The sequence below is a fragment of the Rhinopithecus roxellana genome, chromosome 15, assembly GCF_007565055.1.
Source record: "Rhinopithecus roxellana isolate Shanxi Qingling chromosome 15, ASM756505v1, whole genome shotgun sequence".
Classification (NCBI taxonomy): domain Eukaryota; kingdom Metazoa; phylum Chordata; class Mammalia; order Primates; family Cercopithecidae; genus Rhinopithecus; species Rhinopithecus roxellana.
Window position 1 is genome coordinate 96,962,479 of NC_044563.1, and position 27,406 is coordinate 96,989,884.

General features: G+C 44.5%; 1 protein-coding gene across 7 annotated transcripts in view; it reads right to left on the minus strand.

The window, feature by feature from the left end:
• PLEKHA7 (pleckstrin homology domain containing A7) overlaps positions 1-27,406 on the minus strand; it is a 233,303-nt gene that overhangs the window by 83,679 nt on the left and 122,218 nt on the right. For 6 of the 7 annotated variants that reach the window (XM_030918966.1, XM_030918963.1, XM_030918968.1 and 3 more), the window contains one exon: positions 8,980-9,063. In XM_030918966.1, coding sequence (XP_030774826.1) covers positions 8,980-9,063 — 84 coding nt within the window. Of the gene's footprint in view, positions 1-8,979; positions 9,064-19,538; positions 19,609-27,406 lie in introns of those variants that run through there. The other variant, XM_030918967.1, reaches the window with a different exon arrangement.

A 27,406-nucleotide genomic window follows, 5' to 3' on the forward strand; every position in this document is an offset into this window, starting at 1 on the left:
AGCTAGGCGCAGTGGCTCACACCCATAATCTCAGGCCAAGGCAGGCGGATCACTTGAGCTAAGGAGCTCAAGACCTGGGCAACATAATGAGGCCCCGTCTCTATGAAAAATAAAAAAATTAGCCGAGAATGGTGGTGCACGCCTGTAGTCCCAGCTACTTGGGAGGCTGAGGCACAAGAACTGCTTGAACCTGGGAGGCAGAGGTTGTAGTGAGCCAAGATCACACCACTTCACTCCAGCCTTGGCACAGAGAGAGACTCGGTCTCATTCATTAAATAAATAAGTCATCAACACTATGATGGGAGGTTAGAAAGTTATAAGGAAACACAAATCTTTTACTGAGGACACCTTATTAAATGACACCTTTATCCCATTAATTCCTGGGAAAACTGGCCCCCAAAGTCATGCTCTGTCCTCAAGGAACACACAGAAAGCTCAGCTAAAACTACTGATATAGAGGAAAAATAAATGAGAAGAGGGCACACACACAAACACCAGCACATTTTTTTAGTAGCTTACACCCATCAGCTAAGGGTTTGGGGAAACCAGTGCACAGTGAAAACTAGGAAACAAAAGAAAGCTCTTATCCCAAACAGGCAGACACCTCCCTCCACACCCCCTCTTCTCAGAGAAAGAGACACACACAGACAGACCGCCAACGCTCACTGTAAACTCCCAGCACCCTGGGGGAGGCTGTCTGACATGGGTTTTCATTCAGCAACTGTGGCTTCATTACTCAACTATGGCTTACTGTGTTCCTTCTCCTTTCCCCTCAAGTCCTTTCTTGAACACAGGCTGCAGTTCCTCACCCCACTCTACCCCAGGAGCTAGAAACCAGCCCAAACAGCAGCCCCTCATCTGGCATGAAAATAACCCCATAAGCACTGTGTGCCGCCATCCCCACCTCCCCATGCCTGTTCCCCAAATCGGAGTATTGCTCCGAACCTGGTACAAGTCCTTGTTCTGTTGTATGACCCTGGGCCAGTCTCTTCTAACCAGTGCCTCTGGTGAGCCCTCTTCTAGCCTATCTGCTCCTCCTAGCTTAACAAGCAGCTACTTCTCTCATTACACAATGATATTTTTCATTGGAGATCTGAGCACATCCAAGACTAGGGGGAGGTAAAAGAAGAGGACAAGAAAGGAAGTCACAGGAAGAAACAAAATTACTACTTACAGGAAGCAGCTTCCCTTCCTCACACAGCAAAGCCACCACTGCAGCATTTTTGCCTAGCACAGACAGAGCCAAAGACATGGTTGCTGTGTGGCAATGACTGCATCCCCAATGCCAATGCCCTTCAAAACGGCAATACCAAAGGCCCAGCCAACACCCAGGTGTTTGAATGAACTAAAGGCCCCATCATCATCTCTTCCCCTACCTGTGACTGTCACAGACACTGTCTCCTAGTCCAGGGAAGAAAACTGAACAGTCAAGTTTCTGGATCTGCTTGCCAGGTGTTTCCATTTTTCCTCATTTTTCTGCTACCATGGCAACCAAATACAACAGGCAAAGCTAGCCCAAGACTGCCAGCATCTAGAGACAAGGTGCTGGCTATATCAGCTGCAGACAGCAAAGCATCAGCCTCACAGCCCAGGGCTCAGCAGATGAGCAACAGGACAGACTCCTGTGGGAGTTCAGGAGCAACTCCCCTCTCCAGTGCTCTAAATCTCATTGCCTGCTTTACCAACTTGTAGCTGCAAGAGGAACAGGAGACAGCCATCTCCTAGCAGCAAGTGATACCCCACCCCCAAACCCATAATCAGCACATGCCATAGAAGAGTCTCACCCTGCAACCTGCAAAATGAACCACCTTTAGCAAAGAGGTCAAAGATCTGGAAGATAATTCTTACCTTTGGAAAGACAGTATCTTCTTTAAGTGCTATCCTCCAAACACCACTCACAACATTCCAGGAAATTCCAACTTGCGTTTCTTTTCCAAAAATCCAATGAGAAAACTGAAGGCTGCTCAAACCTCAATGGAAACAACAAGCTAACCCCCTGGGATGCTAGGAAAGGCAGGTCAAGCAAGGGCACCCTCCAGGTTTGGAACCTCCAGCTGCATATCTTGCAGCTGGCGTCTCAGCACGCAAGCGGGCCCCTGAACTTCCTAAGTGCATACTCTCTTCTCCCAACCTTAGGCCCCACCTCAACATCAAATGTTTGGCAGAGCCTGGGGATCGGTGTAGACAGCCTGCTGTCAGTCAGCTGCTAGCATCACTGCTCAGGAACGCTTCTCTCCTCTTCCCTGAGAGCTGCAGAGGTGTTTGTCAGTGGCTCCCAGGGCAGCCCAGCACTGAGGAGAAAACACTCCTGTACATGTGCACCAAACAACAAAACCACAGTCCTGGAAGTTCTGTGTCAAAGACTACCCCTTTAGGAGGGGCCCTGCTTGTGGCTCTTTTAGCCAGAAAGGGTCTGGCTTCAAGCTCACAATTCAAGAAAGTCACTGAGAATCAGGAAAGAGGCTTAGGAGAGGAGCAAAATGATCCAATCACTGGAAATTAGGCCCCAGGATAAAAGGTTTGAGAACATTTTCTGGAGAAAAGACTACCGAGGAGGCTTGGCATCTTTCAAACAAGTGCAAAGTTATTACAGATGAAATTTCATTGCTACAAATACAATTACAACTAAAATCTTTCTGCAGCAGTAGCCTACTCAATCAGCACACTGAGTATGGACAAGGAAGAGGATTGTCCCCGGAAGACCTCTGAAATGAGAAGCAGTATAGCATAGTGTTTAGAAGCATGGCATCTAGGACCAGACTACCTGGATTCAAATCCTGACTCCACCACTTACTCTCTGTGTGACCTTTGGCAAGACTCTTAACTCTCTGTGCCTTAGTATTCATGATAATAATGGTATCTTCCTCACAGGATTGCTGTGAGAATTAAAAATATGTAAAGCACTTAGAAAAGTACCTGGTAATAGTAAGGGTGCTATGCGTTAGCTATAAAACTAATAATAATACTAACAATACTATTAATATTATTCATTTTAAAAGCTCCCAACTCTTATTCTAGGAAGTAGAATACTTCATTTAATGTTGAAGAGGAAATTCTAGATCCTGAAACAGGGGATGCTATCAAGTGTCTGATACGGTTTGGCTGTGTCCCCACCTAAATCTCATCTTGCATTGTAGCTGCCATAACTCCCACATGTCATGGGAGGGACCCAGTGGAAAGTAATTGAATCATGGCAATGGGTTTTTCCCATGCTGCTCTTGTGATAGTGAGTAAATCTCACAAGATCTGATGGCTTTATAAAGGGGAGTTCCCCTGCACATGCTCTCTTGCCTCCAGCCATGTAAGATGTGATTTTGCTCCTCATTCGCCTTCCGCCATGATTGTGAGGCCTCCCCAGCCACGTGGAACTGTGCCAATTAAACCCAGTCTCAGATATGTCTTTATTAGTAACGTGAGAACAGACTAATACAGTCTTTCTCAGAAAATTATGGACTGGGTTGAAATTTGTCTGCCTATAGCTTTCACTCACTGATCTGACACCTGCCTTTGCCAGCCACATAATAAATGTACCCCACTTCCACTTGCTAGCCCTTCTTGAAGACCTTTACCACATCCTCGATCTTCTATCCTGCAGATTAATCACAACAGGTCACAGGATAGGGGTTCCAGAACCCTCGCCATAATGGTTCCGCTCCTCAGGGGAATATCAAATGCTCAACACCTCTCTTAAAATGCAGTATCTAGCCAGGCGCGGTGGCTCAAGCCTGTAATCCCAGCACTTTGGGAGGCCGAGACGGGTGGATCACGAGGTCAGGAGATCGAGACCATCCTGGCTAACACGGTGAAACCCCGTCTCTACTACAAAAATACAAAAAAATACTAGCGGGGCGACGTGGAGGGCGCCTGTAGTCCCAGCTACTCGGGAGGCTGAGGCAGGAGAATGGCGTAAACCCAGGAGGCGGAGCTTGCAGTGAGCTGAGATCCGGCCACTGCACTCCAGCCTGGGCGGCAGAGCGAGACTCCGTCTCAAAAAAAAAAAAAAAAAATGCAGTATCTAGAACATGGTGTTTGGAGGTTGGCATGCCCTTGGTACTCCATCAATTTGTACTGAATGGATGAATGAAGTGGTTCACAAAAACCATGATATAACATAACTATTCTCCCCTTTTCTCTATGCATTGTAATTTTATTAATACAGCCTGAGCTTGTATTAGCTCTCCCATGAGGCATTTTCACATACCTGCTAGCTTGGCGGGTAAAGGAGTGTCCCCTGGGGGAACAAGGATACAGAACCCATTGACTGATGCCTACGCCCCTCAGGGGGTATAATAAAAAACTGGGTAGCATAACAGAAAAGGTCAAATGAGAAAATTAGCACTCTAGGCCAGGCGGGTGGCTCATGCCTGTAATCCCAGCACTTCGGGAGGCTGAGGCAGATGGACTGCTTGAGGCTAGAAGTTCAAGACCAACCTGGGCAACACAGTGAAACCCCATCTCTACTAAAAATACAAAAATTAGCTGAGTGCGGTGGTCACCCAGACACCACAGAGTTTTTTGAAACTCTGTCTCAAAAAAAACAAGAGGGCAGAGCAGAGTCCATCAGGTGACCTATGATGGACATGAAGCAAACATGAGAAATCAGCCTTTGCTGTTTTAAATCATGGAGATTTTGTTTGTTGTTACTACAGCAGACCCTAGCCTACCTAGCCTGATTCTATATGACTGACACAGGAACAACAACACTCAGAGCTCATGTCCTCTGGCCCACAGCTCACAGCTTTCACATTATTTCTTTTCCTTATTCCTCTAACCTGTAAAATGAGAAACCACTGTTTGGAGGGGCACACATGGGTTATTCCAAGCAGCTCAGGCAAGTCCTACCTGCCATCAGTGGGGAGATGTATCTGTTCACACCAATAATGCCCTAGGAGAAGTCACCATGGAGATGGGTTTAAAAATTTTTTTTCTTTTATTCCCACAGAAGAAGAAACTCAAGATTATGTGACTGAAATCTACCTAAGATTGCCACTGCAGCCCAGAGAACGGATGGAGACTTGGTGGGTGAAGTGGTAAGACACCTGGGGGTGAAAAGAACTTGGGAGTAATTTAGAAGGGATGAAAAGAGCAAGTCGCCTAAATCAGTGGTTCTTAAACTTTTACCGCATCAGAATCACCTGGAAGGCCTATGAAACCACAGATTGCTGGTCCCTAACTCTAGAGTCTGATTCATTAGGTCTGGGGTGGGGCCAAGAATTTGCAGTTCTAACACCTTCTCAGGTGATGCTGATTCAGAGACCACACTTTGAGAACCGCTGCTCCAGAAGAATTAGCTACAAGAAACTGGGGGGTGGAGGCTCTGGCAAGAGGAGTCAATGTGGTTACAGCTCTCCAGTGCTTGGCCTTAGTGGATTCTCTTTGGAGAAGAAAAAGAAAGGAGCCAGTTTTCTTTTTTCCACCCAAGACATGAGTCTGAAACATAACACACTACACAACAAAATTAAGCTACTCTAAGGGAACAAAACAAGAATCTCATTCATTTGCATAATTTTAAAAAAACTGGTTCTGTGAGAAGAAATCATGCCACACTCACCCTCCAGAGCTTCCCCAGGAGGTAAATCTAAGTGTATTTAGGAGGAAGTAATTTAGGTAATTGGTTGCAGCCCCTTTTTCAACCTTATCTACACACTCCCCTTCACAAACCTCCACTGCAAGTCAGCTTTCTTGCACTTTGACCCCACCAAGACTGGTCACACTCTCCTCAGCTGTGAACAACACCTACACACATGCACGTGTACACACTTATCTTCCCTTATCTAAATCTTCCCTCTTCCTCCAGTTTAGGGCCAGAGGCTTCAAGAAAATCTTTCCTCTCTTTCATTCTTATCACAGGCAATCAATCACCAAATCCTGTTCATTTTACTTCCCAAGTACCTCCAGAATCCATCCAGTGCTCCTCATTTTTCACTTTAACTCAACTGGTATAGATCGCCCATGCTCTACCCTCCTTCCCCTCTAGGTTTTTGCCCAGGTTGTTCACCTTGACTAGACAGATCTCAATTTAAACCACATCCCCTTCCAGATGAGGAGGCCATCTGTGGTCCCTAAGCTAGGTTAGAGTCCCCTTTATCAATTCCCATTGAACCCTGTGTTTCCTCTATCATGAACATTTATCACATTTGTGATCTCTTATTACCACAGCAGACCCTAGCCTATTCTGACTGATTCTGTATGACTGACACAGGAATTAGAACACTCAGAACTCATGTCACCTGGAACCATCATATTATAGCTTTCACATTATTTCTCTTCTCCATGCCTCTAATCTGTAAAATGAGAAACTATCCTTTGAGGGGCATGCACACATTATTCTGAGTATCTCAGGTGAGTCCCACCTGCCAACAGTGGGGAGATGTATCTGTTCACACCAATAAGAGCAGGCAAATTCTCTACTCAACCATAAGCTCCTCACCACCAGGACCACATCTGTGTTGCTTGCTGCTGTACCTGTAGAGTCCAGCACAGCCCCAGACACAGTGTAGGTACTCACTAGGTATTTAATAAGTGCAGGAATCCTCCCTTCTTCTCAATGCCTATAGCATATTCTGCCTGTTGCAAGGAAAGTCTGGCCAATCAGTGCCACACACCACCTGAGACAAGCACGTACCCCCCCACCATGACATCCAGGAGATGGGATCTAGAGGGGAAAAAGTAAGCCTTGAAAAGAAGGTGTATCTTCTCCTTGGAAGCTGGATGGAACTGAAATTAACTACAGAGATGTTTCGGTAGTAGGAAAGAGGCTACCTTCTGAAGAGAAGTGGTCAGTAGATAAAGTCTTCTGTTAAGAATGAGAGGAAAAGGAATTGTGTGTGGCAAATGTTTTGTAATGGTAGGTCTGCATTTTCTAGCAGCTCTTATGGAAGTTGGTAAGTTCCCAAGCTAAAGGTTCTGATGGACTCTCTGTCCAGACTTAACAACAGGCACCCGTGTCTCGGGGATGCCTGAGGACTGAACTCAATGACTTCCCAAGAGCTTCTGACCTTCAGGATTCTATAAACAAATTTATTCTGAGCTGGAATTTGGGGAATCCACATCCTGGCTCTTTTTAAACAGCAGTTCGTTCTCAATCTAGGAGACAAGACAATCTTCACTTACTCTCTTCACTAGTATTAATGCTTCCAAAGTCAGACTCCCAACTCCAGCCCCTGACTGTCGTCTCCTATGGACCACCAGCATCAAAATAACTTAGGAAGTGGCCTCTGACTATGACAGGAGTTGGACCTGATGAGGAGAACACCATGCAAAGGCAGCACAGGCCTTAAAGCCTGGCTAACCTGGGATGGCATCTTGGCTATCCTAGCTGTGTGTCTCTGGGCACTTTTTTGGGTCTCAGGTTCTTCATCTCTAAAATGGTAATGGTCTATCTCTCAGGATGATCCTATTAAATGAGATATGTGTGTAAAGCCTCCGGCACAGAGCATACGTGCAAGGATGTCAGTTTCACCATAATTATAGCTTTCTAGCTTTAAACGTACTGTGGGATAATGATTCTAAGCTGAAAATACTATAGGGATGAAATGATACGTTTGGAATTTGCTTCAAAATAATCTAGGGGATGAGAGTGAAGGGATAGATAAAATAAAATTAGCTATGTTTTAGAAATTGTTGAAGATGAGCAATGAGTATATTGAATTTATTACCATATCTCTTTTTGTATATTTTTTTTCCATAATAAAAAGTTTAAAGGTGTAGGTATTAAGGGAGGGTAACGCTGTAAAAATATAAATACTGAGAGCTTATTTTAAGATCATATTTGGTCTACGTGACTAAACAGAGGAAAAATGATTTGAAGAAGGAAAAAACCTTTAAAGCTAACATCTATTTGTTACTTTCTGAAACATAAATGTTTTCTTCAAATAGAACTGTCTCAAATGAATGGAAGGGGGCAGAGCAATGCACATTTCTTGCCTTCTTTTTTTGGGAAAACACATCCTGCTTGGGCTGTACATGTATTTTTATGTAGACAAGCCCTGGGTGGTACAGCCCACCTGAGCATCCGAGAGCCCTGCTGAAACTGAGCTGAGGAGCAGGAAACTTCCCATGTTAGGAAAAGAGAACAGAAAGAACTCAAAATGTTCAGGGATTATGGGGATTACCAGCTGTCCTCTCTTTGGATTTTGGACTCTTATTTGAGGCTTCCCTGGGAGCCTGATTCAGCTCAGTCTGAGGGGACACCCCCTACCCCCACCCCCACACACACACACATTTTTTAAGAGATGGGGTCTAGGGCAGGATGTGGTGGCTCACGCCTGTAATCCCAGCACTTTGGGAGGCCGAGGCAGGAGGATTGATTCAGCACAGGAGTTTGAGACCAACTTGGGCAACATGGCGAAACCCCATCACTACAAAAAACACAAAAATAAGCTGAGTGTGGTGGTGCATGCCTGTAGTCCCAGCGACTTGGGTGGCTGAGGCAGGAGGATTGCTTGAGCCCAGGGAGGTCAAGGCTGCAGCGAGCCACGATTGTGCCACTGCACTCCAGCCTCGATGACAAAACAAGACCCTGCCTCAAAAAAAAAAAAAGATATTTGGTCTTGTTAACCTTGAACTCCTGGGCTCAAATCCATCCTCCCACCTCAGTCTCCCAAGTATCTGGTAATACAGGTGTGTGTCAGCTATATTTCCACCCAGATGAGTGGGTCCTCTCCAAACAGGGCTAATGTACCAGAAGATGTATCAGGAGAAAGGGTTCACTTGGGGAAACGGAACTTTAAAGAAGCTCTGACAGTACCCATCATAGCACATCCCTGTATCAACTCTCCTCTTCCAGAGCTTGCCACTGAGAGAAGTCTGGAGATTGAAAAATAAAATTCTTCTCATATTCCTGTTTGGATCAACCAACCCACTCACTCCAAGCCCCTCTGTCTCAGAGAAAACAGTCCAGCAAGTTTTGTCTTCAGCAAATGCCTTTAGTATATCCCATACTCTGCCCAGATAAGGAGAATACATAAAAATACTTACTCTTCTTGAAGAATGAATTCACTGTTTTCTGGAGAAAACTGCCCCGTCACAGGATGCCTGAATGCTGTGGTCTGCTGGTTATGGCTAAAGGGAAAGAGAGATGATGGATGAGAATTCGTGTGAATGAAAGGAGTACAGACATGACAGGTCAGTCAGCAATGTCTGGCGACCCTGGTCATCGAAGATTTCTCACAGGAGAAGAAATGTGGGCCTTTCCCCTGAGACACACTTAGTCTGTCAGAAACCCGCCACACTAAGAAAAGCCCAAGAATTTCCAGCTCAGGTGCCAGAGCCCACCTACGAGACAGGGAGACTTCTAAGGAAGTCTTGGCTCCAAGAGAATACTGCATCTTGGAGAGACATTCCATGAAGTACTTACTCCAGCAAACTGAGACGATGAACAAAAAGTCACTTTAAGACAGTACGAGCTAAAACAAGAATGAAGGAAAGCAGATGACACTTCCGGCAGCTTCCAAATCCATGAACCTAGTGAAAGAATTCTAAGAATTAACCACCCACCCAGAAAAATCTATCTTCTGAAAATTCTTCTCCCTACAACAAAATGTCTTCACTTCAATGATGGGATATAAATGTATGGGCATGTCTCTGCAACACGACCTGCACAATTTCAGCACGGTGGAGTTTCTATCACCCTTTTGAAGTTAGGAAGGATCAGCTTCCACACCAGGCTGACAGACACAAACAAAGCGTGTAGGTGTTTTGTGCATCAACAAAGGCTGCTTGGTTCTTTGAAAGGGAGGAGGAGCTGGCTCTAGAGACTGTTGGTTTGCTCCACAAATAAACTAAACCTCCTCTTTTTAAAACAAAATATGATTTATTTAAATTTCTTTCAAGATCATAGTCATTGCAGATTTTTTTTTTTTAAAGACAGAGTCTCACTCTGTTACCCAGGCTGGAGTGATGCAATCTCGGCTCACAGCAACTTCCCCCTCCTGGGTTCAAGCAATTCTCCTGCTTCAGCCTCCCAAGTAGCTGGAATTACAGGTGTGCACCACCACGCCAGGCTTATTTTTGTATTTTTAGTAGAGACGGGCTTTCCCCATGTTGGCCAGGCTGGTCTCAAAACCTTGACCTCAAGTGATCCACCCACCTCAGCCTCCCAAAGTGCTGGGATTACAGGTGTAAGCCACTGTGCCTGGCCTGTAGACATTTTTTAAAATGTAAAAAGTAAAAAGTCACCCATGACCTCTCTATGTGGAGATATACCTGGGTATTTTCACCTTCCAAGTTTTTAATTTTCTTCTACTTAAAAGAATCACTTCAGGCTACTGAGAGTGATTTTACTGTATATAAAAATCTATGTCCTGCTTTTTCACTTTCTATTAACATAGAAGAAGTCCTATGTCATTAAGACTTCTTTATTTGAAATAGCTGAATAATAGTCTTATCATATGAATGTAAACAAAAATTTTTTTGACAGGGTCCTGCTCTGTTGCCCAGGCAGAGTGCAGTGGGGTGATCATGGCTTACTGCAGGCTCAAACTCCTGGGCTCAAGCAATCCTCCCACCTCAGCCTCCCAAGTGGCTGGGACTACCGGTACATGCCACCATGTCCAGCTAAGTTTTGGGTTTTTTTTGCAGAGATGAGATCTCACTATGTTGCATAGGCAGGTCTCAACCCTCAGCCCACCAGGCTTGCTTCCCAAAGCGTTAGGATTATGTCTGGCCAAATGTAACTTTTTTTACATACAACCACTCAAAAAGTTGCCTACTGGGCACCCATGTGCTGGGCACTCCTTTAGGTACTGGAGATAAAAGGTGAACAAAAAGTCCTTATCCCATGGTATTTACATTCTAGAAAGATTTAAACTCTTCTAATGCTAGATATTTTAGGTGCTTTCCCCCACTATTATAATCTATATCTCCTTCAATGTAATTTGAATTTTGCAATTCAAATTTTTCCTTGGGTTACAGTCTCAAAGGAAAAATTACTGAATCAAAGGGCATGGTCATTTTTTAAGGTTCCTAGTATAGACAGTTAAAATACTTTCATAATCAATAGATCATCTCAGTTTGGTATTGTTAAAATATTAGCCCCATCTCCAAATTGAGGACTAAACCTCCCTAGAGATTACTGTCTAAATCAGTATAGTGCAAAGGTTATCAAAGAAAAACTCTCTAGGCCTACAAAGTTTCTTTTACACCACCCTAATGCCTGGTCAGAATCTCCGATGTCCAGGTGTCTGGGATAACCGGGGCACTGAGGGTTAGAGCAACCTGAAAACCCTAACAAGCCAAATGTGAAGCCAGCCATGAGGCCAGATTGTTCCTTAGTCCTGCAACTATGCACCGCTTCACCATACTGTCACCCTTCCCAACCATAGCCAGCCTCTGAATTCCCTCCTCCTGGTCCCAGGCAAGCCCGTGGAATTCTATGACCTCATTTGGCAAACAGCAGACTAGTCTTCCCAAAAAAGCAGACTTAAGGCTGAGCATCTAAGATAAGGACAAGAAGCAGAAACAGGACTTCTTAACACCTGTTTTAAAAATCCTTGCACCACGTTCAACGGTTAGGCTTTATTTATACCCAGCTTTTTCTTTTTTCTTTTCAGATGGAGTGTCGCTTTGTCACCCAGGCTGGAGTGCAATGGCATGATCTTGGCTCACTACAACCTCTGCCTCCCAGGTTCAAGTGATTCTCCTGCCTTAGCCTCCCAAGTAGCTGGGATTATAGAAACCTGCCACCACATTTGGCTAATTTCTGTATTTTTAGTAGAGGCAGGGTTTCACCATGTTGGCCAGGCTGGTCTCGAACTCCTGACCTCAGGTGATCTGTCCACCTCAGTCTCCCAAAGTGCTGGGATTACAGGTGTGAGCCACCACTCCTGGCCCATCTTTTTCCAGAGACTTATCTCCACTTGCCAGAGAATCTGAAAATGCAAACTCTAAATCTAAACCTGCCTCATTTCTACCTGGAGGGGAAAAAAAGCCCTGCTCATAACAGAAATAACCATAAAACATTAACACAGCTATCTGTGATTATCTCTAATGAGGTTTGCAGTTTACAAAGCATTTTCTTACTCATCTGGGCTATTACCACCATCAATCCCACCATCAATGAGGAAATAGGGCTCAGAGAGGTAAACGTGGTTGGGGGTTGCCTGGTACAAGATAACTTTGTTGATAAATTATAAGATTTGCGGCAGGTGCAGTGGCTCACACCTGTAATCCTAGCACTTCCTGGGGCTGGGGCAGGTGAATTGCTTAAGCCTGGAAGTTTGAGATCAGCCTGGGCAACATGGTGAAACTTTGTCTCTACAAAAAATACAAAAATTAGCCAGGCATGGTGTCACACACCTGTAGCCCCAGCTATTTGGGAGGCTGAGTTAAGAGGATCATTCGAGCCAGGAGGTCGAGGCTGCAGTGAGCTGTGATTGTGCCACTGCACTCCAGCCTAGGTGATAGAGTGAGGCTCTGTCTCAAAAACAAACAAAAAAGTGATAAGACTGGGAAATGACTCTAGGTCTTCTATTTCTAAATTCTGTGTTCTCTGTATGATAACCTACCTTCCCTTTCCCTTAGGAGTCTGAGGGGGGCAGCTTCCTGCCCATGATCAGAAAGCCCTAAAGACACAAGGCATCAGAAAAACAGCACCAGCTGCCACTACTCCCTCTCGTTCTTTATCTCCCTCTTTCCCCTTTTGTCCAGGGCCAAAGTTATGAGTGACAGCACTTGTGTGGCACTCAGTAGTCCCCAAACAGCCTTCGGTTCTACCATAAGATCAACTGGTGGATCTCTGGCAGATGAGGGTAAAAAGCAAATCTTCTACAGGTGTGGGGCAGATCCAGCAGCCAGTGACCACCACTTCATATACACTGCACCTTTTTTTTTTTTTTTTTTTTTTTTTTTTCTTGAGACACAGTCTCGCTCCATTGCGCAGGCTGGAGTTCTGCGGTGCGATCTCCACTCACTGCAAGCTCTGCCTCCCGGGTTCACACCATTCTCCTGCCTCAGCCTCCCGAGTAGCTGGGACTACAGGTGCCCGCCACCATGCCCGGCTAATTTTTTGTATTTTTAGTAGAGACGTGGTTTCACCATGTTAGCCAGGATGGTCTCCATCTCCTGACCTCGTGATCCGCCCCCCTCAGCCTCCCAAAGTGCTGGGATTACAGGTGTGAGCCACCACGTCTGGCTTACACTGCACAATCTTAATAGCAATTCCTGGGCTCCCCACCCCAAACTGCACCAGCTTAAATAAACTCAGGGTTCTAAGTAAATGAATCTTGAGCTGCAGAGTTTAGGCACTAAGATTAATTTTACATTCTAACATTAGAAGAAAGGTAATTTTTAAAAAGCCAACACAAAATAGCTGTCATTTGATCAGACCTAGAGACAGTTCTTCAAACTTCTTTCCCTAATATGGATGCTGCCCTCTTTGCCAAGAGTTTTCAGTCACGGTGTCAACACCACCACCACCATCTCCTGCAATTTACAAGGAGTTTTAATTAAGGAGCTTTAACTGTGCTTACATTCATCATCTTATTTGCCCCTCCAAACTACCCATTGAAGTAAGCAGGGTATTTTTATCCCCATGTTAAACATAAGGAAACTGAGGTTCCAGGTTATGGGATGTTACTAGAATACTATATATATATATTTTTTTTTTCCAAAAAGACTCATACATTGAGAAAAGAGATGAACCAGTGTAATGGCTTCTGAATACTGAAGTCTTAAAATTTCTTTTTTTTTTTTTTTTCGTTTGCGACAGGGTCTCACTTTGTCATCCAGGCTGGAGTGCAGTGGAATGATCTCAGCTCACTGCAGCTTCGACCTCCTGGGTTCAAGCGACATTCCTGCCTCAGTCCCCCAAGTAGCTGGGACTTACCGGTGCACACCACCATGCCCAGCTAATTTTTTTTATTTTTAGTAGAGATGGGTTTTCACCATGTTGCCCAGACTGGTCTCCATCTCTTGAGCTCAAGCAATTTATCCACTTTGGCCTCCCAAAGTGCTAGGATTACAGATGTGAGCCACCATGCCCGGCCGAAATTTCATCATTTTTTATCAAACACATTCAGCTTGCTAATGGCAGCGCTTCTGGTTCAGCACTCTGAGCAAAGGGATGTGAGTGAGGTCCCTGGGCGATTCCATTCAATATTCACAAATACATAAAAGGGCAGGTTAGGTATCACCACACCAGGCCCCAAAAGAAGAAAGTAAGGCCCCCAAAGAACGGTGATTTACCTACAACCGCAGTGGGTGTGTTGTCTGCACACCACCATCCTTTTGATCTCTTTCCACTACTCCAGACTCACCCTCGCCAAAGGCCTCGCCAAACAAAGGCTGCCTATTAAACGCTGGCTCCTCAAACCCATTTGGAGATTGCAAAGTCCTCTGGCTTTACTCGCTGTCCCCGGCTTCCCCACCACAAAAGCCCTCAGTCAGCTCCATTTCCTGATTCTAACACCCATGAAGAGTCTCATGTCCTATCACTGTGTCTCAAGAAGTATTTAGCAGGCACAGACACATCCCCTGAAATACCTGTTCTTAGACCTGAATTGCTACCTTGCTCTATGGTAGTTCAGAGATGGCCCGGCTGAGAGCCAAGTGGCTGGTTTCAGGGGAGAACAAAAACTCTCTGTTCCACACAAGGGCTTCTGTTTCTCTTCAGGCTACCGAGAAAGTAATTTGGCATATGAGGTAAACACAAGCTAACCTCCATTTACAAATCCCGCTCTTCCTCCCAGAAGCAGCCCCTTGAAGTTGAATGGCAGCCAGTCTCACTTAGGAAAGGACCAGGGAACATGGATAGAAGATGGCAGGGAAGGATGATTCCCATGAAAGCAGGCTATGGGTAACCATCCATGTAAATAAGCACGTCTTCACAAGCCCTGGGCCAGGAAGGACTTGGGTTAGGTCCTAAAGAAGTCTGACAGTAAATACAAAAGACTTGATAAGAGAATAAAGTGAGGACCATGGAGAACTGATTTAAGGTCAATGTAAGACAGAGTCAACCTAAAATGACAGAGAAGGCTAGTCAAAATGTAAATACATCCTACGGTTTCTTGCAGCATTTTTCCAAGATTAATTTTCTATTCATATGGATTTTGATTGTAATATAAGCAGTGACTCTTGTTGGTTAAACACCAAGGTTCCAATTAGCACAGCAATTTTTTTGGCATGGCAAGAAGTTCTGGCATTATGTGACTGATGCTTAACAGAACAGTGGGGGTCGGAGCACCCTGATAAATCTGGTTTTCTGACAGTAGTGGTATTGGTATGCTGAGAGTGTGACAAATCTGCTCCATCAGCACTAGCTCTTATCTGGACCACGTTATAAAGAGAAGAAACTGCTTAAAACGTAAGAAAAGTATCTGACCTAAAAGCCTAAGGAGGGACTCTGTTAAAGATCTTCTCATTGGTATGCTCAGCAGTATCTGCCCCTCTGGACCTTCTGGTTGCTCAATGTGGCTCCCAGAACACTGTAAAAGGTTACCCTGCAGGCCTGAAGCCACATTCAGCACTGCCCCCAGGCTTGTAAAGCCACTTACTATCATTGTTCTAAATACCAGTGTCTGGAGAAAACCAAGGATTCTGGATAACCTAATAATGCTCCTAGTTAGGTCTCAAAAATGGAAATTGAAACTCTGAGAATACAAGAAATTGCCTCTTCTTCATCTTCAGCTCGGATATGGGCCCCACAATAAAGAGGTAGCAATCAAGATTTGAAACAGCATCTTTACATTTCCTCAATTGTTTTTTAAGCTCCTTGTGGCTAATTTTACTTAACACTTTCACAAAATTGCTCATTTAATGCAAAGCATCATCATTAATGTGGTGTTTCTAAGGGATTGAAAATCTACTGAAATGGTCTTTCAAGCTTGCACTTTTTGACAATATCAAGATTTACAACAGCTCACTGCACACGGGCATTCCTGTGACAGGCCCTTCTTCCAGAATCAGGCCTTGATCAGCCAATGTAAGGTCCCCATCCTCTCTTTAAGTAGAAGCTATCAACATAACACTAATCAGCCTCCTTCAACATCTGCCCTAAGCAACAAGTCAGCCCAGAGCCCTAGGGTCAGAAGATCTGGGTTCAAACCAGATAAGCCACCTCACCTCTCTGAGGATCAATTCTTCCATTTGCAAATAGGGGATAAAAATGTCCCTCCAAAAGGTTGTTATGAAGATACAATGAAGGAACATACATGAAAGAACCTTGTGATATGTCTGGCATACAGAAGGTCCTCAATTAATGTTTGTTGAATCCAACTGTACCTTGACTATAGCAATGTCTAATAGGCATTTACATTTTAACAGGGCAAGAATAGAATAAGCCTCCCTTCCCACCAAACTCAATACTCCTCCAGCCTTCCCTATTTCCATGAACATCACTATGACCTTAGAGTCATCCTTTATTCCTTTCTTTACCTTAACCTCCATGTACAATATGTGAAGCACGCAGAACCAAGTCCTATTGCCTCTATCTACAAAATATACTTTGAATTAATCCACACTCCACTCCATCTGTAGAGCTAGCACCCTACTCATCTCTTAACTAAATACTGCAACAGCCTCCTACCGGCTCTTTCTGCTTCTACCTTGGCCTCTGTAGCACCCATTCTCCTCACTGGACGCCTCATGGATCTTTTAAAATATAAGCTAGACCAAGTCACACTCCTCCATTAAACTCTACGATAGCTCTACTTTACACACAGAGTAAAAAATAAGCTCCTTACCTTAGCTTACAAAACGCTAAGATGCCTTGACTCCTGCCTGGTTCCATCTTCATCTAGTACCATTATTCCCCTTGTCCATGCTGGCCTAGCCACACTGGCCTTTTTGTTCCTTGAACACCAAGCTCTTTCCTACTTAACAGTCTTAGTACTAGCTGACCTTGCAGCCTGGGTGCTCTTTCCTCCGGATATTTGAGGCAGAGTCTCACTCTTTCACCCAGGCTGGAGTGCAGTGGCGCAATCTCAGCTCACTGCAACTTCCGCCTCCCAGGTTCAAGGTGATTCTCCCGCCTCCACCTCCCAAACAGCTGGGATTACAGGCGTGCACCACCACGCCCGGCTAATTTTGCCTCTAAATGAACTAGTTAGCCCTACAGAAATCTGGACTCAAGTAACAGAGACAAGAACCTAACGGTCACCCTGAGAAGGCAGTTGGCTTCTATTCTTACTGCCAGTGCAAGGGTGAGACACCAACATGCCAAGAACACTTACTTCATCCTTGGCTCTCCTGAACTGAGTTACAATATAATTTGGAGAAATTAGCCCTCCCCTACAACTTCCTCAACTCCCCTGTAAAGGAGGGTTAATACACTCCACTGAGAGAATCAAAGAATGGAATGCAAACACCTGATAGGAAATTACTGAGTGATTAAAAACACACAGGAGGATAATACAAACATCACCTGTATCTCCCTTGTATGAACTGGGAGAGTGTTTTGGCATGAAACCTACAATTTGGTGACTGATTATATCCTCGCTAGTATTACTCTCTGCTTATTTTATGTGTGTTTGTTCTTCTCCCTGTCCCCTCCCTTCAAGTAAGATCCAAGGGTAGGGAGGAGTCATTCCCTACTCCTCACATATCTCCTACAGCAAAGAAACAAGAATATTCAGAGTAGGCACTTGAACTCCTTTACTTCAAAACAGCCTGAGCACAGACATATCACCTTTAGGGAGAGGCTGTGCAGAACCAATGTGATTTCTGATTTCAGCAGCAAAATGCATCACAGAGCCCTCAAAGACAGGGGGAGGCAGAAGGCCACAGGTCCTGAAAAAGACTTCACCAGCCCTGGAGAGCATGGAGCAGGGCAACTCTAGGCCTTCCCCATTCCCGTACCATCCACATCTGGCACACACTCCATACCAACGTGGGCAGCGACATGGAAACCCCATGCAACTCCAGACCCCCCCCACCTGAGGGGCAGTTAGTAACTGTGCTTGGTGTCCAAAGGTGCCAAAGGGAAACAGCCTGGCACAGGCAGAACTGGGCATGAGGGAGTCACAAAATTAACTGAGCAAACTTAAGGCCCTCACAACTTGCAAAGAGGGAAGTCCGTCTTTTCCAAGCTCTCGATTTAACAGTCTTCTGGCATGATTTGCAAACCTCTACATTTCATTAGGTTCTATTAAGTTCTCCAGATCCACTCAATGGCCAATTCATTCTGCAAAGCACTCTTCTGACTGAGTCACCCACACCGCAAGCCTGCCTGTCCCCTGAGTTCCCACATGCAGCCCTACGACTTGGGGTTGCTACTTGGTGAATACAAAGTTTTAATTTTGATTTCACGGGATCCCAGTAACCATGATAACATTAAAGTCAAGCTCCTGATAGAAGGAGGAGATCAAACTCAGAAAGCCCGTTCCTAATTTTTTTTTTTAAGGAAGTTGGCAGAGGAGCAATGTGGCAGGAGCTAAGTACCAGTTTTGTCACTACCAGCTAGCTCTACAGCCCAAGAAACTACTCAACCTCCCTAGGCCTCGGTTTCCTCATCTGTAAAAGAGGGGGTGCAGGTAGGTTCTCCATCTAGAAAGGCCACACAGGCCTACCTGAATCCCAGGCAGATCAGAGTCACACAAACTGGAATTCAAATCCCAGCTCTGCCACGCACTAGTACTGCATGACCTTGAGCAAGTTAGTGGCTTTTCTGAGTTTATCTGTAAAGGAAAGATTAATTCTGACCCTGCATTGTTATAAAGAATACTGATAACGTCCCAGCCCACAGTAGACACTTCAACCTTCAGTGCCTGCTATATTTATCTTCTGCTAGCTCTAAAACTGCACTCCAATAGAGTTGTTTTGCCTTTTTCCACATTCCATACTCTGGCATGTTCAACCTGCTCTAGGACAGAGGCTCAAGAACACACTTTCTTTTCTTCCCTTTGAGTTAAGGCACAGCACCCAGCCTCCTGTTGAAATTTCTATTTAAAGAACTCACCTGGCAGGCAAAGTGGTTTAAGATCAAGAGGCGCCTTCCATCAGCCACACTTGCATCCCCGACAGAGTTCAGAAACTGCGGCCCGAGAAAAACCGCACTCTATAGAAGTTTTCAAACATGTCCTGGGAAACATTTTTAATCTTAGAACACCCAGTTTTATGCTTCCGTTTAGTACACTTAAATAAGTCAGTTTCCCCAACTGTAAAATGAGAAGGCTGGAGCAGGAGATGTTTCCAGGATCTTCCCTCCAGCTGTAGCATTTTAAGATGCTGAGGTTCATCTCAAACTACAGTCATCCACAGAGCTACAGACTGAAATGTAACAACACTACACACAACTGCAGACACAAAGAGACAGGCAGAACAGTTGTCCTCCCCAACCTCACTTGCCAACAAAATATTCTTTGTAATAACATTAGGGAGGTGTAGTTAATGATACTTAGGTCTTATTTATGCCCAATTACATTGGATGCTAGTTGTTTTTATTTAACTGTAGGTGCTCCCAACCATCGAAAACTCCCTTTCTCTCAGTCATGACTTGACTTTCATGAATCAGAATATACCACAGCAAACTGAATCCCTATAAAACCAGTACAGGACTAACCTGCTTTCTTGTTCTTACTGGTAAAGGCAGGGGACACACTCACCCTCCCTTTGGGCTCCATGTTCAGCTAGTGTCTTCCCCAGCTGCACTGCCTTCTGAAATCTTAGGTTCAGGTCAGACAGGGAGGGAAACTCCCAGCCTACCTGCTCTCTCTCAATTTCGGTTCTTGAGCAGCTGCCTCCCAAGATGTTACAAATCCAGCAGCCACTTGCTCCTGCTCATTCATTCTCCTTCCTCTCCACCCCTCAAGCAAAATCTGGCAACCAGGCAGGAACATAGTTCCAGCTCTGAGTCACTGCCCCACTGTGGCCAAAGGGAGCAGTGGCTAGAGGTAAACAACCAGGCAAGCACTTCATGTCTCTAGAATCCATTTCTTCTGTTCTCTGAGACCGTGGGGTTGGCTGCCCCTCTAGAACCAGGACATAAAGAAACACCCCTACCTACAGCTCTGGAGTCAGAACAAATCGCTCATTCAGGTTTGCCCTACCATACCGAGCTGAAATCATCCCCAAATCAGAGCCTATCTTTGGTGAAGAAACAATGGCTCCTTATCAATATTTCATACCAGTCAGGGCAGGGAAGAGTTTGAGTGGTTACAAGTCAGCAAACCCACTCCCCCTGGTAACAATGATTCTTTCATCACTGCTTGGGATGCCTAAGGTTCTCTCAGCACCAATTTAACCATGTGGCACTCATTCCCAGAACAGGCCTGAAAAGGAGAAGGGAAGAGGGGTTAAAAAGAGAAACCAGGCACCGAAGTCACAGATCAACACTGTGGCTCTTTTCATTGCAACCTATGTAGGTCTACAAGTCACAATGCAGGTGAAACTTGAACATGAGCTCCATGGGGCAGAAACTAGTGTTTTCACGGCTATGTTCCAGGGCTTAGCATAGTGCCTGGCACACAGTAGGTATTCCACAAGTATTTGTTGAATGAAAAAAAAATACAAGGGATTTTGTCCTGAGTCTACTTAGGATGACTGTATTACTAAAACTCGTATCCATCTTTTGCCTTTTAGAAACTTCCATATCCTTCATAACTCTTAATACTACCTGTAGTGAATGTTCTATAAATCTTTAAATGTGGAGATGATTTACTGCGAAACCGAAGAAGCTCAAGCTTCAGGGCCCCTCACTTTCACAAGCCTCCTCCAGGCCCCAGGAAGAGCCCTACCAATGCGTTTACATGCTTTCTGCAATTTTATATATTTTTAAAGAAGGCTCCCGAAATTATCATATTTAACACCAAGCCCTACAAAATATCAATCTGCCATAGCAGAATGAATGAATGACTCACAAACCATCCTGAAATATTATCATAACAAGGGCATTTGCTTGGACAGAACTATTTTGGTCACAGAAGAGGTATACCCTAGCCTACAGACTCAGCCTAATCAATCACAAGTTAATCACTATAAAGACTGGATTAGGTTTAAGAGCACAAATCCCACCCATTCAACACTTATTAAAGCCCAACTATTTGCTTAGCCCTCTGAGTGCTTTGGAGAAAAATTATGATTAGATCATAAACACTCCCACAGAATAGTAGTTTATAATCCAATAGAATAGACTGATATGGTCATAAGTACATATAAATATATATATACACACACAGAGCTCAAAGCAGATGTTGTCATAGAAAAGCAAAGCAGAGCTATTTGCTATGTATCAACCTAAAAGGCATAATACCCTAGAAGGTAAATCATATTATCTTCATTTTACAAATGAGGAAACTGAGGACCAAAGGAGTCAAGAGCCATTCTAAGATCATATAACAAGCAAGTGGCAAGGTCAAAATTCAAGTCCAGATCTGCCTAACTGCAAAGTGTGGGCTTGTTTCTAGTGGCTACATGTCAGTCAATGTCTAGTTGCTCTATAGAACCTCCAAAATGTCTTGGGAGACACACTGGCTTTAGAGGTAGAGAAACCACATCGGGCACCAGCAGAGGTTGGCAAGCTTCCAAGACTCACACTCTTGAGAGTGGAGGAACAGGAAATGCCAGGAGTTTATTCATCAGTTATATAGAAATAATCCTTGTTCACCAGGAAACACCCTAGCAGGAATTAGTGACAGCTACCTTGGGAACCAGCAGGGGCCACATGAGAGGCTGCCGCCCTGTGGCTTTGTCTCCAAATTCCCTCATCCTTGTTGCCGGTTTAAGCATGCTGGAGCACTGTTTTGTTCCATTATCTCCTGCCCAAACACCTTTCATGGCTCCTCAGTGTTAAAGCCTCTTTATCTCTCTCACTGCTTCCCAATACTCTTGGCTTCTGTCAACTTTTTTTTTTTTTTTTTTTTTTTTTTTTTGAGACGGAGTCTCGCTTTGTCGCCCAGGCTGGAGTGCAGTGGCACCATCTCGGCTCACTGCAAGCTCCGCCTCCCGGGTTTTTACGCCATTCTCCTGCCTCAGCCTCCGAGTAGCTAGGACTACAGGCACGCACCACCACGCCCGGCTAATTTTTTGTATTTTTAGTAGAGACGGGGTTTCATCGTGTTAGCCAGGATGGTCAGGATCTCCTGACCTCGTGATCCGCCCGCCTCGGCCTCCCAAAGTGCTGGGATTACAGGCGTGAGCCACCGCGCCCGGCGGCTTCTGTCAACTTTAACTGCCCACCAGTCCCCAAGTCACCCTTTCTTTTCTACCTCTGGGCTTTGGCTCCATCTGTCTTTTTCCCTAAGGATTTCTGCCCAATCTTCAAGGCCCCTTCTCTTCCAAGTAGCCCTTCCTAATCATGCCAGACCACTCTAATTTCCTTCCTTCCTCAACATTCTTAGCACTGAAGGCTTACACTCTTCAGTATTAATATATAGCGAGACTCCTCAATTGTAACATATAGGAATTATACTTTCCAACAGTTCTTTTAATTTTACTTTTCAAAAATTATTTAAGTACTGTATGCTACCGAAGGGTATAAACTAAAAAGCAGTTCCTTTTCCTGACTCCAATTCAGTGTCAATCCCAGGGGCAACTACCTTGATCAGTTTCTTGTATATCCTTTTCGGGTTTTGCATTTATGACATTTTTATGAACTCAAAATTTTATATATATATATCTTTTTAGAAAAAAATTCATTAATAGAATAAAATTGTACGTATCATTCTATAACTTGTTTTTTACTTTACATATATATCGTGGACTCCTCCATATCCATATGCAAAGATGAACATAAACAGCCCCCTCCACACACAGGTTTCCCTAGGACTTCCACACTACACCAGTCCTTTGAGAGATGATCCACAGGCCCATCCCATATGCCAACCTATCCCAATATGCATCAGAGACTTCAAATTCATGACCTGAAAACCAATTTGTCCCCCAAACTAGTTTTATTTGAGCTACTCAGATTGTAAAAAAATCAAAGTTTAAAAATAGAAAAATTTCATATAGAAATTCAGCTTAGGCTGGGCACAGTGGCTCATGCCTATAATCCCAGCACTTTGGGAGGCCAGGGCAGGCAGATCACCTGAGGTCAGGAGTTTGAGACCAGCCTGGCCAACATGGTGAAACCCTGTCTCTACTGAAAATACAAAAAAGATAGCCAGGCATGGTGGTGGGCACCTGTAATTCCAGCTACTCAGGAGGCTAAGCCAGGAGAATTGTTTGAAACCAGGAGGCGGAGGTTGCAGTGAGCCGAGATTGTATCACTGCACTCCAGCCTGGACAACAGAGCAAGACTATGTTTCAAAAAAAAAAAGAAAAGAAAAGAAAAAGAAAAAGAAATTGAACTTATGTTAGAAAACAAAAACTGTGGCAACTCTGGGCCCCAAGGAGAGGTAGAATGATCCTTTTATTTCCCTGCAGTCCTCAACACTCCCTGCTATTTCCCAATGTTGACGGTGAACACCTAGTGTTATTTATCATCACATCCAACATTTCTCTTTTTTTTTTTTTTTTTTTTTTGAGACGGAGTCTCGCTCTGTCACCCAGGCTGGAGTGCAGTGGCCGGATCTCAGCTCACTGCAAGCTCCGCCTCCCGGGTTCACGCCATTCTCCTGCCTCAGCCTCCCAAGTAGCTGGGACTACAGGCGCCCACCTCGTCGCCCGGCTAGTTTTTTGTATTTTTTAGTAGAGACGAGGTTTCACCGTGTTAGCCAGGATGGTCTCGATCTCCTGACCTCGTGATCCACCCGCCTCGGCCTCCCAAAGTGCTGGGATTACAGGCTTGAGCCACCGCGCCCGGCCATTTCTAATTTTCTTAAAGAAAGTTCTGTAAATATAAACAGAGTGTTATGAGTACTTCAGAAACAAATTCAAGAGCATAAACACCACAAGTTGCCTTTCTGTTATCTGCTAAGCCTCTGTAGATATCTGAGTTTGTAACTCCTACCTTGTACCAACACCACTGATTCCAGAGAAGACCTTCCTTTCATGAAGAAGATCTGTTTTAAAAAATAAAGATTTCTTGCTGGCCATGGTGGTTGACACCTGTAATCCCAACACTTTGGGAGGCCATAGCAGGTGGATCATCTGAGGTCCGGAGTTCAAGACCAGCCTGGCCAACATGGTGAAACCCTGAATACAAAAATTATCCGGGTGTGGTGGCACATGCCTGCAATCTCAGCTACTCAGGAGGCTGAGGAAGGAGAGCTGCTTGAAATCAGGTGGCAGAGGTTGCAGCAAGCCAAGATCATGGCACTGCACTTCAGCCTGGGCGACAAAGTAAGACTCCATCTCAAAAAAAAAAATTAATATATAAGACTAAGAACTAAAGGAAGATGCCGGCTGTGGTACCTCTAATCCCAGCACTTTGGGAGGCTGAGGTGGGCGGATCACTTGAGGTCAGGAGTTTGAGAACAGCCTGGCCAAAATGGTGAAACCTTGTCTCTCCTTAAAAAAAAAAAAAAAATTAGCTGGGAGTGGTGTCGAATACCTGTAATCCCAGCTGCTCGGGAGACTGAGGCAGGAGAAAAAAAAATAACTAAAGGAAGATGACAAAAATTGGCCCAGAATTTTTCCTGTCACAAATATATTAAAAAAAAAAAAAAAAATTCCAACAGTGAATGGACTCACTCTTAGCCTTCTCTAACTGAGCTTTTGAAAAGATAAACCCCAGTTGGGCACAGTGGCTCATGTCTGTAATCTCAGCACTTTGGGAGGCCAAGGCAGGTGGATCACTTGAGGTGGGGAGATCGAGACCAGCCTGGCCAGCATGGTAAAACCCCATCTCTACTAAAAATACAAAAAAATTAGCCAGGCGTGGTGGTGCATGCCTGTAGTCTCAGCCACCTAGGAGGCTGAGGTAAGAGAATGGCTTGGACCAGTGAGGCAGAGGTTGCAGTGAGCTGTGATTGCGCCATTGCACCACTCCAGCCTGGCGACAGAGCAAGACTCCATCTAAAAAAAAAAAAAAGAAAGAAAGAAAGAAAAGAAAAGGTAAACCCCAAACCAGTCAACAGACTGTTTCTTCCACAGAGTGAAAAATCAAGAAAGATACCACCACCAATTCTATCCCTAAAGAATCCAAAGGAAGAGTTGTACCAGTGGATGCAGCCCTGATGGCCACCCAAAGAGGCCACTGGCAGTAGGCAGGGACTCCTGGAAAAGAAAAGCATCTAACCAGGTGCCACCTGGGACACGATCACAGACCTCTCCCAACTTGAAAAATACACAGTCTACTGTGGTGTTTATAGAACGGGCCCTGGAGTCCAGCTCTCCACAGCTGTCCACATCATAGACAAGGAAACTGCTCCAGAAAGCAACTGCAAAAAGTTGCCACCATTTAAAAAAAATAATTGTTTCAGCTAGGTATTCAAAAGAAATTTTTTTTTTTTTTTGAGACGGAGTCTCGCTCTGCTGCCCAGGCTGGAGTGCAGTGGCCGGATCTCAGCTCACTGCAAGCTCCGCCTCCCAGGTTCATGCCATTCTCCTGCCTCAGCCTCCCGAGTAGCTGGGACTACAGGCGCCCGCCACGTCGCCCGGCTAGTTTTTTGTATTTTTAGTAGAGACGGGGTTTCACCATGTTAGCCAGGATGGTCTCAATCTCCTGACCTCGTGATCCGCCCGTCTCGGCCTCCCAAAGTGCTGGGATTACAGGCTTGAGCCACCGCGCCCGGCCCAAAAGAAATCTTAAAAGGCACACAATTGCCAGGCGCAGTGGCCCACGCCTGTAATCCCAGCACTTTGGGAGGCTGAGGCAAATGGATCACCTGAGGTCAGGCGTTTGAGACCAGCCTGGCCAACATGGTGAAACCCCGTCTCTACAAAAAATACAAAAATTAGCGGGGCATGGTAGCAGGCGCCTGTAATCCCATCTACTCAGGAGGCTGAGGCAGGAGGATTGCTTGAACCGAGGAGGTGGAGGTTGCAGTGAGTGGAGATCACACCACTGCACACTAGCCTGGGTGACAGAGCGAGACTCCATCTCAAAAAAAAAAGCCCACAATTACTACTTGGTCAGACCTGAATGATACTGCTTGACTTGCCCCCAACAACAACATGTGACAACAGTATATTTCCTCATTCATTTAACAAATATTTGAGAACCAACTAGATGCCAATTCCCTAGTGTCCTATGCATGAAAGGCAAGTAACCAAGAAGAGGGATTAAGTGATGTTAAGGGTGTGTAACAGCTCAGTTTCTATATATCCTGCCAAAAGATTAACAAAATAACAGTTTTTCTGATTCAGATTAGCAAATGATAACCTGTCTTAGGAGCTATAAATTCTCAGTTTATCAGTTTATTAAGCCAAGTTGAGAAAATTGAAAAACAACACAAATCAGAAAAACAATTCAGGATATGAAAGAAGAGCAATATTATTTTTAAAAATCAGACAGAACTTCTGGAAATGAACATTTCATTGAAGGAATCACAAAATACAGTCAAAGAGCTTCAACAATAGGCTAGGCCAAGCAGAAGAAAGAATTTCAGATTGCTCAAGCCCAGGAGTTCAAGACCAGCCTGGGCAATATGGCAAAAACCCCATCTCTACTAAAAATACAAACTATTAGCTAGGTATGGTGAGCAAACACCTGTAGTCCCAGCTGCTTGGGAGGCTGCAGTGGAAGGATCACCTGAGTTTGAGAAGTTGAAGGTGCTGTGAGCTGTGATCATGTCACTGCACTCCAGCCTGAGTGACAGGAGTCAACACTCCCCCTCCAAAAATATAAATAAAATGAAATGAACAAAGCCTCTGAGAAAATTGGGTTTCTGTGAAATATCCAAACCTACAAGTTATAGGTTGATTCTGAGAGAGAAGAAGAAAATATATGGAAAACCTGTTCGAAAGAGTAATTGAAGAAAACTTCCCTGGTCTTGTTAGATGCCTAGACACCCAGATACAAGAAGTTCAGAGAACTCCTGGAAGATGCATTACAAGAATAATTTCAACAAGGCATATAGTCATCAGACTATCCGAAGTCAACATGAAGGAAAAAATTCTAAAAGCTTCCAGAGAGAAGTGTCTAATCCCTTATGAAGGAAATACCATCAGACTAAAAATGACTTCTCAGCAGAAACCTTACAAACCAGAAAAGTTTGGGGTTCTATTTCCAGTCTTAAAGAAAAAAATGCCAGCCAAGAATTTTGTATCCTGCTAAACTAAGCTTCATAAATGAAGGAGAAATAAAATATTTCCTAGACAAGCAAACACCAAGGGAAATTTTCACCACTAGACTGCCCCTACAACAAATGTTCAAAGGAATTCTAAACATGGAAACAAAAGGGCAACATTCATCATCATAAAAACACATGAAAGTATAAAACTCACAGGTCTTATAAAGCAATTACACAATCTAGACTGCAAAGCAATGAGGTAACAATATTATAACAAGAACAAACCTCATATAGCAATACCAATCTTAAACATAAATGGACTAAATACTCCTCCTAAAAGATACAGGCTGGTGGAATGGATTTAAAAACAAGATCCAACCACATGCTGCATACAAAAAACCCACCTCACTGATAAA